This window comes from Giraffa tippelskirchi, chromosome 12 (assembly GCF_054371585.1).
Source record: "Giraffa tippelskirchi isolate mGirTip1 chromosome 12, T2T-mGirTip1v1.2.pri, whole genome shotgun sequence".
In the NCBI taxonomy this organism is placed as follows: domain Eukaryota; kingdom Metazoa; phylum Chordata; class Mammalia; order Artiodactyla; family Giraffidae; genus Giraffa; species Giraffa tippelskirchi.
Genome location: NC_137286.1, coordinates 107,056,813 through 107,071,389, shown reverse-complemented (window position 1 = coordinate 107,071,389; position 14,577 = coordinate 107,056,813). Strand labels below are relative to the sequence as shown.

At 39.5% G+C, this 14,577-nt stretch overlaps 1 protein-coding gene across 4 annotated transcripts in view; it reads left to right on the top strand.

Moving 5' to 3' along the window:
* Window positions 1-14,577, top strand: part of MPHOSPH8 (M-phase phosphoprotein 8) — a 48,011-nt gene that overhangs the window by 8,191 nt on the left and 25,243 nt on the right. For all 4 annotated transcript variants that reach the window (XM_081549101.1, XM_081549099.1, XM_081549102.1 and 1 more), the window contains exon 2: window positions 3,001-3,156. In XM_081549101.1, the coding sequence (XP_081405227.1) occupies window positions 3,001-3,156 (156 nt within the window). The remainder of the gene's footprint in view (window positions 1-3,000; window positions 3,157-14,577) is intronic.

The window sequence follows — 14,577 nt, the reverse complement described above, 5'->3', positions numbered from 1 at the left end:
ATAATCACTACTCCTCACCCCCCAGCTGCATAACTGAACTATTAAACTGAGAGACTGGGGGGGGGGTGCACTTTGCAGGATCTTAGTTCCCTGACCAGGAATTGAGCCTGCTTACCCTGTAGTGGAACCATGGAGTCTTAACCACTGGACCACCGGGAAATTCCTACGTAGGCTGTTAATTATTATTTTAAAATTATAAAGATTTTCAGGATTATTGCTGAAAGTTGAGAGGCTATATACTTTTCCCATCATCTCTCGCTTTCTCACCCTGTTAAAGGCTGAGACCGAGTCTTCCTACAGGTAGCAGAGTGTCTGGAAGGCAGTGTGGGCATGACTGGGGGCTGACCTGGGAAGGCACTCAGCTTGGAAAGTTTGTGGCCTTGGTGGTTGTGTGAATAAAATCAGACAGTGTTAAAAGCAGAGCTAGAATGGTGCTCTGCAGATCGTGCGGGAACTATTGAATTGAGGGTGTTCTTGCTTCTCAGTGAAGTTGGACATTAAGGAGAAGAAAAAAAATCAGAAAGCTAGAGAAGCAAGAATTTGGAATATATATGACAAAGACTTAATAGTCATCAAGTATTAAAAAGAAAGGGACTTCTCTAGTAGTCTGGTGGTTAGGACTTGGTGCCTGCTGTGGCCCAGGTTCGATCCTTGGTCAGGGAGCGAAGATCCTGCAAGATGCATGCCATGACCAAAAACAAAGGCTTTAAAAAGAAAAGTTCTTACAAATGAGCAAGAAAGATGGACAAAAGACACAACAAGGAACTTTAAAATGTTTTTGTTGTAGTTTATGTATATGGGCTTCCCTGGTGGCTCAGATGGTAAAGAATCGGCCTGCAATGAAGGAGACTTGAGTTTGATCCCTGGGTCAGGAATATCCCCTGGAGAAGTAAATGGCAACCCACTCCAGTATTCTTGTCTGGGAAATCTCATGGATAAAGGAGCCTGGTGGACTACAGTCCATGGGGTCACAAAGAGTTGGACATAACTGAGCGATTAACACATACATATGCATTCAATATGTGTATCTTGAATTTCCCACTGTAACCATTTTTCAGTGTACAGTTCAGGAGTAATTAAGTACATCCACAGTGATGTGCAGCAGCACCTCTGTCCAGCTCCAGAACTTTTCCATCTTCCCAAAGTGAAACTGTGTCCCTGTTAAACACTGATTCCCTGTTCTGTCTCTCTCAGCCCCTGTCTCCTTTCTGTCTCAGCAGTGAGTTTCCATGTTGTAGGTGCTTCATATAAATGGAATCATAAATATTTTCCTCCTGTGCCCGGCTTATTTCACCTAGCATGTTTGTAAGGTTCATCCATGTCATAGCATGTGTCAGAATTTCCTCCCCTTTTAAGGCTGAATACCACATTTTGATTATACATTCATCTATTGATTGACTGATTGGGTTGTTTTCCATTATAGCTATTGTGAATAATGCTGCCCTGAAATGTGTGTTCAAATATCTGTCTCTGTTTTCAGTTCTTTGGGATATATACCTCACAGTGGAATTGCTGGATTATGAGGTAATTCTGTTTAACTTTTTGAGGAATTGCTGAACTGTTTTCCATAGCAGTTGTATCGCTTTACATACCCACCATCAGTGTGAGAAGGTTCTCATTTCTCCACATCCTCACCAACACTTGTTATTTTCTGTGGTTTTGTTTGTTTGACGTAGTAGGTGTGAGGTAATATCTCGGGTTTTTTACATTTATTTTGGTTGTGCTAGGTCTTCATTGCTGCACAAGCTTTTCTCTGGTGGTGAGTGGGGGCTGCTTTAGTTGTATTGTAGTAGCTTATCTTGTGTGGCTTCCCGGCTCTAGAGCACAGGCTTGGTAGTTGTGGTGCATGGGATTACTTGCTCCTTAGTATGTGGGATCTTCCCGGATCAGGGATCAAACCTGTGTCTCCTGCATTGGCAGGTGGATTCTTCACCACTGAAGGGAAGCACAGTTGCCTATATTTTAATCCGATTGGTTTTTTTATTGTGTAGTTGTATCAGTTCTCTCTTTTTTTTTTTTTTTGGGCCGTGTGGCATGCAGGATCTTAGTTCCCTGATCAGGGATCGAACACACAGCCCTGCATTGGAAGCCTGGCATCTTAACCCCTGGAAGTTCTCAGTTCTTTGTATGTTTTGGATATTAACTCTGTATCAGATACATGACTTGCAAGTATCTTCCCATTCAGGCAGTTGCCTTTTCATTTTGTTGATGACTTGCTTTGCTACATAGAAGCTTTCCAGTTTGATGTAGTGTGACTTTTTTGCTTCTGTTGTCTTTGCCTTTGGTGTGATACTTTTTTTTTTTTAATATTTATTTATTTACTTATTAGGCCATGCCAGGTCTTAGTTGCAGCACTTGGGATCTTTAGTTGGAACAAGTGGGATATAGTTCCCTGACCAGAGATTGAACCCAGGCCCCCTGCATTGGGAGTGCTGAGTCTTCACCACCAGACCACCAGGGATACTTTTTTTTTTTTAAGGCCACTTGCCTCAGGAGAAGAACTCCCCCCACACACACATTGTATTGTTATTGTTATTTAATTTAAAATTTTATTTTTTTAATATAAAAATTACTTATTAAGTGAAAAGTACCATATATAAAATAGATCGAAGATGAACTCTCCTTCTGCCCTCCTCCCCAGAAACTGTTACAATCACTGGCTTCTGTCTTCCAACATTTTAAGAGATGCTTTTAGGCCAGTTCATGTTAGGAGGGGACAGAAGTTAAAATGTGACTGATGTCTTACTATTCCACTGTGGTAAGCGGTTGCCCTCAGAGGAGAAACTGTAGCTGGACTTGGATTGGGTGGAATTTCATTATGTGTTTTAAGGAATTCACGAATGATCTCAGGAGATGAACTTTTTTTTTTAGATGAACATGTTTTATCATGATTTTAATCTCCATTTTAAGTTGATTCATTTGTTCTCAGCAACTGTATGGCTTTGGAACTATAATCAAGCCTAATATCCTTTATTTGCCTGTTTTTAATTTATGTTACAGGGTAAGGTCCTTTATAAGGTACGATGGAAAGGATACACAGCAGATGATGATACCTGGGAGCCTGAGATTCACCTTGAGGACTGTAAGGAAGTTCTTCTTGAATTTAGGAAGAAAATCGCAGATAACAAAGCTAAATCAGTGAAGAAAGATATCCAGGTATTATATTTTATCTCATAGTGGTTTTTTTTTTTTAATATAATAAATTTACTATAAATTTAATGGTATAGAAAATGTACAGTATGGAATTTACAAGGAAAAATTAAATATGCAGCATTTCTATTGTAAGCTCTGTATAGCCAATTGATTCTCATAGAATGCTTTCATTGATTTTTGCCAAACTGTTCTTTCTGTAGCCAGCCTGTGATTGCAGGTGACAAACAGCTATAGTTTGGACATGTTGATTAAGTTACAAGTAAGAAGAAACTGGGGAGAAAAAAGACGTGTTGAAATTTTATTCGTTTATCCGTGATGTAAACATTGTGTTTTTGTATACCTGAGGAATACCTTCTGTGTTATTCACGTTACTACTGCAGATACAACACATACTTTTATATTTAATCAGCTTTCAGTTCAGTTGCTCACTCATGTCCAACTCTGCAACCTCATGGACTGCAGCACGCCAGGCCTCCCTGTCCATCATCAACTCCCAGAGTTTACTCAGACTGATGTCCATTGAGTCGGTGATGCCATCCAACAATCTCATCCTCTGTCGTCCCCTTCTCCTCTCACCTTCGATCTTTCCCACCATCAGGATCTTTTCAGATGAGTTAGCTCTTTGCATCAGGTGGCCAAAGTATTGGAATTTCAGCTTCAGTATCAGTCCTTCCAATGAACGTTCAGGACTGATTTCCTTTAGTATGGACTGGTTGGATCTCCTTACAGTCTAAGGGACTCTCAAGAGTCTTCTCCAACACCACAGTTCAAAAGCATCAATTCTTTGGTGCTCAGCTTTCTTTATAGTCCAACTCTCACATCCATACATGAATACTGGAAAAGCCATACCTTTGACTAGATGAACCTTTGTTGGCAAAGTAATGTCTCTGCATTTTAATACGCTGTCAAGGTTGATCATAACTTTCCTTCCAAGGAGTAAGCGTCTTTTTATTTCATGGCTTCAGTCACCATCTGCAGTGATTTTGGAGCCCCCCAAAATAAAGTCTGCCATTGTTTCCACTACTTCTCCATCTATTTGCCATGAACTGATGGGACCGGATGCCATGATCTTAGTTTTCTGAATGTTGAGCTCTAAGCCAGCTTTTTCACTCTTTCAGTTTCATCAAGAGGCTCTTTAGTTCTTCTTCACTTTCTGCCATAAGGGTGGTGTCATCTGCATATCTGAGGTTATTGATATTTCTCCCGGCAGTCTTGATTCCAGCTTGTGCTTCCTCCAGCCCAGCGTTTCTCATGATGTACTCTGCATATAAGTTAAGTAAGCACAGTGACAATATACAGCCTTGACGTACTCCTTTCCCGATTTGGAGCCAGTCTGTTGTTCCATGTCCAGTTCTAACTATTGCTTCCTGACCTGCATACAGATTTCTCATAAGGCAGGTCAGGTGGTCCAGTAGTCCCATCTCTTTCAGAATTTTCCACAGTTTATTGTGATCCACACAGTCAAAGGCTTTGGCATAGTCAATAAAGCAGAAATAGATGTTTTTCTGGAACTCTCTTGCTTTTTCGATGATCCAGCGGATGTTGGCAATTTGATCTCTGGTTCTTCTCCCTTTTCTAAAACCAGCTTGAACATCTGGAAGTTCACAGTTCATGTATTGCTGAAGCCTGGCTTGAAGAATTTTGAGCATTACTTTACTAGCATGTGAGATGAGTGCAATTGTGCGGTAGTTTGAGCATTCTTTGGTGTTGCCTTTCTTAGGGATTGGAATGAAAACTGACCTTTTCCAGTCCTGTGGCCACTGCTGAGTTTTCCAAATTTGCTGACATATTGAGTGCAGCACTTTCACAGCGTTGTCTTTTAGGATTTGAAATTGCTCAACTGAAATTCCGTCACCTCTACTAGCTTTGTTCTTCGTGATGCTTCCTAAGGCCCACTTGACTTCACATTCTGGGATGTCTCGCTCTAAGTGAGTGATCACACCATCGAAGTTACCTGGGTCATGAAGATCTTTTTTGTACAGTTCTTCTGTGTATTCTTGCCACCTCTTCTTAATATCTTCTGCTTCTGTTAGGTCCCTACCATTTCTGTCCTTTATTGAGCCCATCTTTGCATAAAATGTTCCCTTGGTATCTCTGATTTTCTTGAAGAGATCTCTAGTCTTTCCCATTCTTTTGTTTTCCTCTATTCCTTTGCACTGATCACTGAAGAAGGCTTTCTTATCTTTCCTTGCTGCTCTTTGGAACTATGAATTCAAATGGGTGTATCTTTCCTTTTCTCCTTTGCTCTTTGCTTCTCTTCTCTTAAGAGCTATTTGGTGTGAAATAGTGATTAGTAAAACTAATCGGCTTTAGTAACATATTTCTAAGTATGACTTTTCTGCTAATTAAAACAATTCTTAGATCACTTTATAAAGCTATAGTTTTTAAACTATAACTTAAAAGCTATACCTTAAATCTATTTCAGATTATTCACAAGTCTGATTATATCCACTTCAGTTTTTAGCCACATTATTGTTTTTTAGGAGCTCTTGTTGATGCTAAGGAAGGATAAAGGATTCAGAGGAACTCAGATGAGTTAAACTTCCTTCATCAACAGTTTGTCAAAAGACTTGATGGTGGTTGAAAGTGGGATAACATTAAAACTAATGCACAAATTTGGCTCAAGGGTTTCCTTCTAGGGCTTTATTCGTTGTTTTATCTTTGATTCTTGTATTCCACACATTATTGAATTGGCTTTATTTATGAATCTGAGAATTTCCTGTTTTACTTTAAGTTTCATTTATTGCTTTTATTTATAAATCAAACCTACTCTTGTGCGATTTCTTCTTTTTGCTTTTAGTTTTCTTTTTTATTAGAAATAATTTTCATTTTTTAGACTGACAGATGTTCTTGAACTTAGAACTATTAATATACAGTGAAAATCACTCACAACAAAATTTCTTATTGAAGTTTTTATTTTAAGGTCTGAATATTGATCCCTTCTTTCCCTACAGTTTGAATTTTACTACACACTTAGTATCTTTTATTTTTTTTTTTTTCTTTTAAATGACAAAAGCAGTATTAGGACTTGACTGTGTGTAATGGTTGTTAATAATAATTGTAGTGATAGAGGCACCTCTGCCTGGCTAGTGCTTATACTCTGTATGTGCCAGATAACCGGCCAGCACTTTTATGGATTAGACTGAGAAAACTAAGACTCAAATGAGCTAAGTAACTAGGCTCAGTTCACCAATTAGTACTGATAGAGCCAGGCACTATGGTAGGCTTTCTTTTGGTGTAGGCTGTAGTTTGAAATTGGTTTAGAAGAGTGGAATTACCAGTTTTTAAAATGTGTGCTGTAGTGGCAGGGTCTTTAATAAATAGTTTTTAAATTACTAAGGAAACTCTTTAGTACTTTTTAAATTTTTGTAAAGGAAATCCTTTATGAGTTCAGATTAGAGCCTTTTTTCCTTAAGTGTTTTGCTATAGTCATACACTTTTCTAGAATGGGTGCCTACTCCCTCCTTCCCTATTTCTTTCACTAAAAATACTTATAGACACAAATGCACCTGTCCTACTAGGTGATTGGTTCATATTGCGGTCAAAATTTAGACATTTTGATTGAGTTTTCTTAAATTTAACTATACTCCCTGATTAGTGAGATAAGTTTGCTGAAACTTTTCTCAGAAAGTCTTGGCTCATAGAACACTGGCTTTGTTGTCCCGTCACATCACCAGGGCTCTGCTTCAACCCAGCTTGCACAGGAATCTAGATGAGAACGACTCCTGATAGGCTGCTGGGTTTGAGGCTTCTTCTTAAGCTTAAAAATCCTTGTCCTAATTTTAGGGCGATACTTTTCCGCTTGAAAGTGTCTTTTTCTAAGCTATCCTTACTATTTTATAAATAACTTAAAATTCCAGGCACTAATAATATTTTGAATCTTTATAAGACTGAAACCCCTATTTCTTTCTTTTTTTTTTTTTATATTGGGGTATAGCCGATTAACAATGTTGTGATTGTTTCAGGTGCATAGCAGAGCAACTCAGCCGTGAATATACATGTATCCATTCTCCCCCAAACTCCCCTCCCATCCAGGCTGCCATATTAACATTGAGCAGAGGTCCCCTTGGATATACAGTAGGACCTTGTTGGTTCCCATTTTAAATATCACAGTGTGTGAAAATGAATGTGTTGTTACTCAGTTGTGTCTGACTCTTTGCGACCTCATGGACTTGAACCCTCCAGGCTCCTCCGTCCATGGGATTCTCCAGGCAAGAATACTGGAGTGGGTAGCCATTCCCTTCTCCAGGGGATCTTCTTGACCAGGGATCGAACACAGGTCCCATATTGTGGGCAGATTCTTTACTGTCTGAGCCACTAGGGAAGCCCATATTTATACAGTTTTCCAGTATTTATATCGCTATGACTTTTAACCTAATTATTGAATGGTGTCGGAGGACAAGCCTATGACAAAAATGCAACTACTCATTAACCTTTTCCCACTTCAGCAAAATAGTTTTGCTGTTCGTAAGTTCTTGTGATTCTTTCACTCTTGGTGTAGAAGTAGAGAATAGGAGAAAATGTTTTATTCACCTCGTCATCACTGTTCATGCAAGAAACAGATATGTGCCGCCTGTGAAAAACCGTATTTGCCTATCACCAAAATCTTTGTCTTATGGAGAAGTGTTACCAATTCTGGGAGCCCTGCTTGTTCAGGACTCATTCAGCATCCCAGAAAAAGAAATGGTTTCTACCAAAAAGTGATTGTTGATTCTATTCACCAGAAAATATACATCATGCAGAAAGGGTATCTGTTCATTAAAATACTTTTTTTAGCATTTGGATACCTTTTTATCTTTTTGCTGACCATCGGGTAGTTCAAGATTTTAAAAAAAAGCAATGAAGTACTGTTTAATATTGATTTGTGTGATGCAGTCTAGACCTTAATTTTTAGTCAACTAAAAATCCACAGCTAGGCACTGGCTGGTTTCCTTGAGAGCTCTGATGATGGATGTTACATGACAAAGAATAACCTCTGCTGGACTGTCACAGCAGTATTTTACTGCTTTTACCTTCCTGGTTTTTTTTTGGGGAGTAAGGGTAGCATTTTTTTTTTTTTTTTTTTTAGTTAATATCAAATGTCTTATATGGGCCAGACCCTTAAATGGTCATAGTTTTACGAGAATAGATCATATCTATCTTTTGTTCTTGAGGAGCCTTACAAGTTGTCCATGTGTGATCTTACTTTTAAGTATAGCTCCATATACTTGCCTTCTGCCTTTCTTTTAAAATAATTTTTTATCAGTACATATTCTAGGCAGCAAACAGCTGTGTTTTTAAATAATTAACCTGTGTCCCTACTCCTCAGCTAAGAGATAGTTTTGCCTTTATTTTAAAATTTTTCTGAGGATAGTTGTTTTTTTTTTTAGCTTCTTGAAATACTGGCTATAAAGTAATATATGTACTCTTTTAATATAAAACAAATGAGAATTTGCATACCCAAATAAGCTTTATTTTTAATAGTGTACATTTTGTGAAGTAAACATTTATTCCAGTAGTGCCATGAACCACAATGTTTTTAAACTTACTGTTTTGGAATTGTCTTCATAAGAATGTGAATGTCATGCAAGAAAATAATTTCTAATGACGCCTCCTTTTTGTGTGCAAAAAAAATGCAAGTTGATGGTTTTAACAGTGCACTTCCAAAAGTTATTTGAGCAGTGGTTGTGCTGTTGAAGAGCTCATGCTTCCTAGAGGTGATTAGCTAGAGGGAGTGACCCTGAGGGGGGTGTATATTGTGCAGTGATTTTGTCATCACACCTTGTTGATTGGGTGTTGACCTAGTGGAGGAGGGTGACCGACCCTGACCTGCTTGAGTCAGCCCCAGCATATGCCTGTTGACTTACTGTAAGCATGATGAGAGCCCCCCTTCATTTTCAGAGTTGCCCTAGTTTGGATAATAAATAATATGCTTGTTGTGTGTGTGAAACTATTCAAGTAAGTAGACAGATTGCTAGTGTACTGAAAGTGCTCAGGTTTGTGATATGTGTGGTTTTAATTTTATTTGCTTTTTAATTATTTTAAAAGTTAACACTAATTCCTTTCTATCATCTAATACCTGTTTATCAGTTGGTAACTAATTTTTATATCCTGACTTCATTGAATCTGGCCAGTTGTTCCAGGGCTGAATCACCCCAGTGCAACTAACCCAGCTATTCATTTGAAATCAGCTAAATAATTTCACACTGTGAAGTTACACTTGTTTCTTAATACCTTCTAATATCTAATAATCTATTCAGTTTCTTTCAGTTGTCTCAAACAAAGCATGTCTTTGTTGACTTGATTGAATTGGGATTTGAAAAAGGTCTGGATGTTATATATCCTTGATAATCTCTTCATCTCTCTTAATCTATAACAGCTTCTTCCTGTAACCTTCCCCCATTTTTCCCCATCATGTCTGTTTGATGAAGAGATCAGATTATTTTTCTGTAGAGTTTCCCATATTCTGGGTTTTGAGCACATGGAGTCTTTTAACATGTTCCTCTGTCCCTCCATGTTTTTGTGAACTGGTAGCAGATGTAGAAGCAGGATTGCACGGGAGTTTATTGGGTTTTTTTATTGATATTTTGCGTGGATGGTCGTGAGCCTTGCTGTAACACGTCAGAATGCCCATCTTGTCTAGTTGACTCCTCTCCCGTGAAGTTAACAGAATCTCCGAGATGAGGAGTTTCAGTCTGATCCACATGACAAATTCTCACATTTCATGTGTAGATTTTAGGAGCCACTGATGATCATTGCCTGGAATCATTTCATTACAGCTTGTGATTTTGTAATTCTGACATTCCTTTGCCTTTACTACTTACATTACTGGGAAGATGATTTTGAGATGCTGTGGTCCTAACTCACTCTGGAAGGGGAGAAGGGAGGAGCTGAATTGAGGTGGTGAGGCTGTAGAATTGATGCTCGATGGTCAGTGGCTGAGGGAAGAGCGAACTCAAGAGACAACTTGAAATTCTGGGTTGGGAACCTAGATACATCATGGTGTTATTTAGGGGACAGCTCCAGTTTTGAACACATGAGATTTTAGTTACTTGTTTGTTGTCCAAGTGAAGATGGCCAGTCTCCCATTGGAAACATGGGTCTGGTCTGAGTTAAAGAGGAATATTTGGTCTAGAAATGTAGATTGGGGAGTTGGTGGGGTGTGTGGGATACTTTTTCTTATTAACTCTGTTTCAGCTGATAATCTGACTATAAGATTGACTGTATTTTGGGGGGGGGATTCAGTTTTAGAATTCGTTTAAAATTCTTTTGAAGCAGTTAGTCAAAGCTTTGTCTAGCAAGCTTTGTGTGTTCTTCCTCTTTGCCCCCCACCACCACCCTGCTTGCTACCTTTTTTTTTTCTTTTTTTCGAAGAAAACTTCATTAAATGCTTCGGAAAGACTGACTAAAAATGAGTCACTTAAAAAAATCACAGTTGATAAAGAGACATTACATAATGAGGAAGATTTCAATTCTCCAAGAAGACATAACAATTCTTAATGTGCCCCCTTTTATCAATGCAGAAAATTTAAGTAAAAACAGGGTATTCTGTTTGGAAATGAGGCGTCACCACTGTTTCAAGAAGGTGGAAGTCAGTTGTCAACTCTTCAGGATTGAGGGAAATTTGAGAAGGTCTCCTACAGACAAGTAGTTCTGTAGACAAGTGTCCCACAGAACTTGCTTAAAGCAGAGGGGTAGCTTTCCAGTGAGCCTTGATTGAGTTGCAGGCTTCGCCTTTGGTTTCTGCGTGTGTATTTGTTTGAAGCAGCAGAGACCCTCTTCTGGGTCAGGACCCGTGATGCATCAGCAGCATCACGGCAGCAGTCCTGTTGTCACAGGCGCAGCCGGTGTCTGGCGACACAATGCGGGTTTCCTGGTGGTCCTGGGGGCTCCATCACCAAGTTCTGTCCTGGCTTCTTGGCTTCCTCTCATCTAATACCCCCCAGAGCCCCCCCTCCTTTTCAGAATCCAGGCCAGTTTTATAGAAGCTTCATATTGGAATTAGATGGATGCTAATTAATGTTAAATCACAAATAACGTTTTTAAAATTGGAATTGCTGCTAAGTTGCTTCAGTCGTGTCCGACTCTGTGCGACCCCATAGACGGTAGCCCACCAGGCTCCGCCGTCCCTGGGATTCTCCAGGCAAGAATACTGGAGTGGGTTGCCATTTCCTTCTCCAGTGCATGAAAGGGAAAAGTGAAAGTGAAGTCGCTCAGTCGTGTCCGACTCTTAGCGACCCCATGGACTGCAGCCTACCAGACTCCCCCGTCCATGAGATTTTCCAGGCAAGAGGACTGGAGTGGGGTGCCATTGCCTTCTCCAAAATTGGAATTAGATGGATGCTAATTAATGTTAAATTACAAATAGTATTTGTAAAATTGAAATTAGATGATTTGTAGATTAAGCATAGACATTTGGGCACATGTATTCTATCGGTAAGGTACATGACATCAATAGATGAGTCCTGTGTCAGTTATCTTATTGCTGGTGTTAAATTATAATTATGTGATAAAGTGAGGTCTATCATTTTTTCTTCCCTTTTAAAGGTGCCTTTTCCCTTGTAAAATAGTAAGTAACCTAATAATAAGTAACCTTTCAGACTGTGAGAATCACTTCTTCAACAACCTCTCACCCATGATTTTAAGACAATTTTGAAGAATTTTGCTTTAATTGGTTATTACTGTGGTGGTTGCAAATAACTTTTCTAATTATGTTTTTCTAAGCTTTTTAGTTTGTATCCTATAAAGAGCAGCTCCTTTCTCCCCCTTAAATTTTTTAAATACCAGTGCACACTCTTGGAGTCTTTTTATTTGATTGCTGTTGTTAAAACAGGCCCACCCTTGGTTTGTGGGAGGCCCTCTGGGTGAGCTCCTGTGTCCTCATGTGGTTTCCCTGTCTGTCTGGGCACGTCTTTGCTCCCTGGAAAAAGTGTCCCCATGTACCCTCCTGCTCCAGCCCTGGCACCAACCTTTCTTTACTCAGGGAATCTTGATTCTTTTTAGGGCAGAATAGAATTTAGAAACCAAGATGCAGTTATTGCTACTGGGATATCATTATTTCTAGGCCCTTTAGACAGAGATAAAGGGAAAAATACATGTTAGTTTTAAGTCAAGTTCACATTGATGTCTAATTTCAGTCCATCACCACTGTGTCTTCCTGTCATTCTCAGTGTCTGTAGTTCTGTCTCCCTTTTCTTCCATGAGAACTCTGGTGTTCATCAATATTATATGTAGTCATTTACTGAGCCCTACAATAATTAGAAATTAGTTTCAGATTTACTATGCCCATTCTACTGTGAAATTGATTTACAGTTGTTTTTGTTCCTACAGTGTATTCAGTTCAGGTGTTGATTGTTCAAAAGTTACTTGGATTAATTCTTTTTTTTTCTTTTCTGTGGTTATCAATTTGATAAATAGGTTATTTGATGTTGTTAATTAGTACCTAGTTTCTCACATCCTTCCCTTTCCCTCCACACTCAGTTTGAAATACAGCTCTCTAATGACAAATCTGAGTTTCTTTCTCTTATGAATGACTTGGTCTTTTTACCTGATGCCTCAGATTTTTTATTTTCACTGTTTTGTATAAACCAAAATTCAACTGAGTAAATTTAAAGCTCTCATTGGCTTTATCCAATTCATGAATCAGACAGCATCTATCTAACAAACAGAAGGATGCTCCCAGGAGCTCATGAAAGGGAAGGTTGTAATTGGCAGATGGAGACGATTCAGTTCAGTTGCTCAGTCCTGTCTGACTCTTTGCAACCGCATGGACTGCAGCACACCAGGCTTCCCTGTACATCACCAACTCCCAGAGCTTGCTGAAACTCGTGTGCATTGAGTCGGTGATGCCATCCAACCATCTCATCCTCTGTCGTTCCCTTCTCCTGCCTTCAGTCTTTCCCCAGCATCAGGGTCTTTTCCAGTGAGTAAGTTCTTCACATCAGGTGGCTGAAGTATTGAAGCTTCAGTTTCAGCATCAGTCCTTCCAATGAATATTAAGGTTTGATTTTCTTTAGGATTGACTGGTTTGATCTTGCAGTCCAAGGGACTCTCAAGAGTCTTCTCCAGCACCACAGTTCAAAAGCATCAATTCTTTAGCACTCAGCTTTCTTTATGGTTCAACTCTCACATCTATACATGACTACTGGAAAAACCATAGCTTTGACTAGATGGACCTTTGTCAGCAAAGTAATGTCTCTGCTTTTTCATATGCTGTCTAGGTTTGTCACAGCTTTTCTTCCAGGGAACAAGCATTTTTTCATTTCATGACTTCAGTCACCATCTGCAGTGATTTTGGAGCCCAAGAAAATAAAGACTGTGAGACTATTTCAGACCAGATCACCTTCCCTCACGGAGAGGCTGGGGGTCCTATTAGGGCAGGTACTTGACCAGTGCTGATCAGGAAACTCTAGACTGCTGGTTTATAATTCTGAGTGTGGTTAGGTATTTGTCTTGGTGGGCTTAGGATCAGCGACTGCATTTGGGGCCTGTTGTTTCTTTTTAACAGTAGGTGTGTCTCTCTTGCATGCTGTTGTTCTTTCTAGGTTAATTACTCTGTTCCTTTGTCTGCTTTCTCTTAATGACAATTTAATAAAATACTCGGCTCTAATCAATTTATATTGCTTATATTTATATGAATTACTTTTTTGAAATTTTAGGAGGCAAGGGAGGAGAACAAGATAGTATTTTTTAGCTTCATGACTGCTGAGCAAGCTTTATTTATTTTATGAAGAATTAGACAGTATAACCTTAGACTTTATGAGGGGTTTTTTTGGGCTCTGGTTTCACCCTGCCGCCACCACCATTGTTGTTGATTAGTCATTAAGTCATGTTCGACTCTTTTGCAACCCTATAGGCTGTAGCCTGACACCACCATCACTTATATCTAAATCTTCTGTTTTCTTTCTATTTTCTCTGACTGTCTTTGTTTGGAATCTGATCTCAGCAGTTTCTCATGGTGGGGCCTTTTCTGGTACACCTGGCAGGGAGCATCGGCTGGTTGCTCTAGAGAACGCTCAACCTGGGCTGTCCCTTCATGGTCCAGTGCCCAGAGCTCCTGCCCTTTCAGCAGCTCCCCTCACGGTGACCCGCTAGACTTTTGAGTGATTTCTTCCATTCTCCTTGCTACCTTTGCTTGCCCCTGTGTGGATATTCGTACCACAGGGGTCTTACTGCTATCACTAGTTTGTTCCTAAAGTGAAAAGTAAAGTGAAAGTCACTCAGTCATGTACCTATACAGTTCATGGAATTCTCCAGGCTAGAATACTGGAGTGGGTAGCCTTTCCCTTCTCCAGGGGATCTTCCCAACCCAGGGATAGAACCCAGGTTTCCCACAAACCGCCTGCAATGTTTGTTCCTACCAGCTTATATCCTGGAGTTCATTGGAACACTTGGACACTTAATTTTGTTGTAGATGTTGTCCGTGGCATGGGGTGGGGAGCGGGA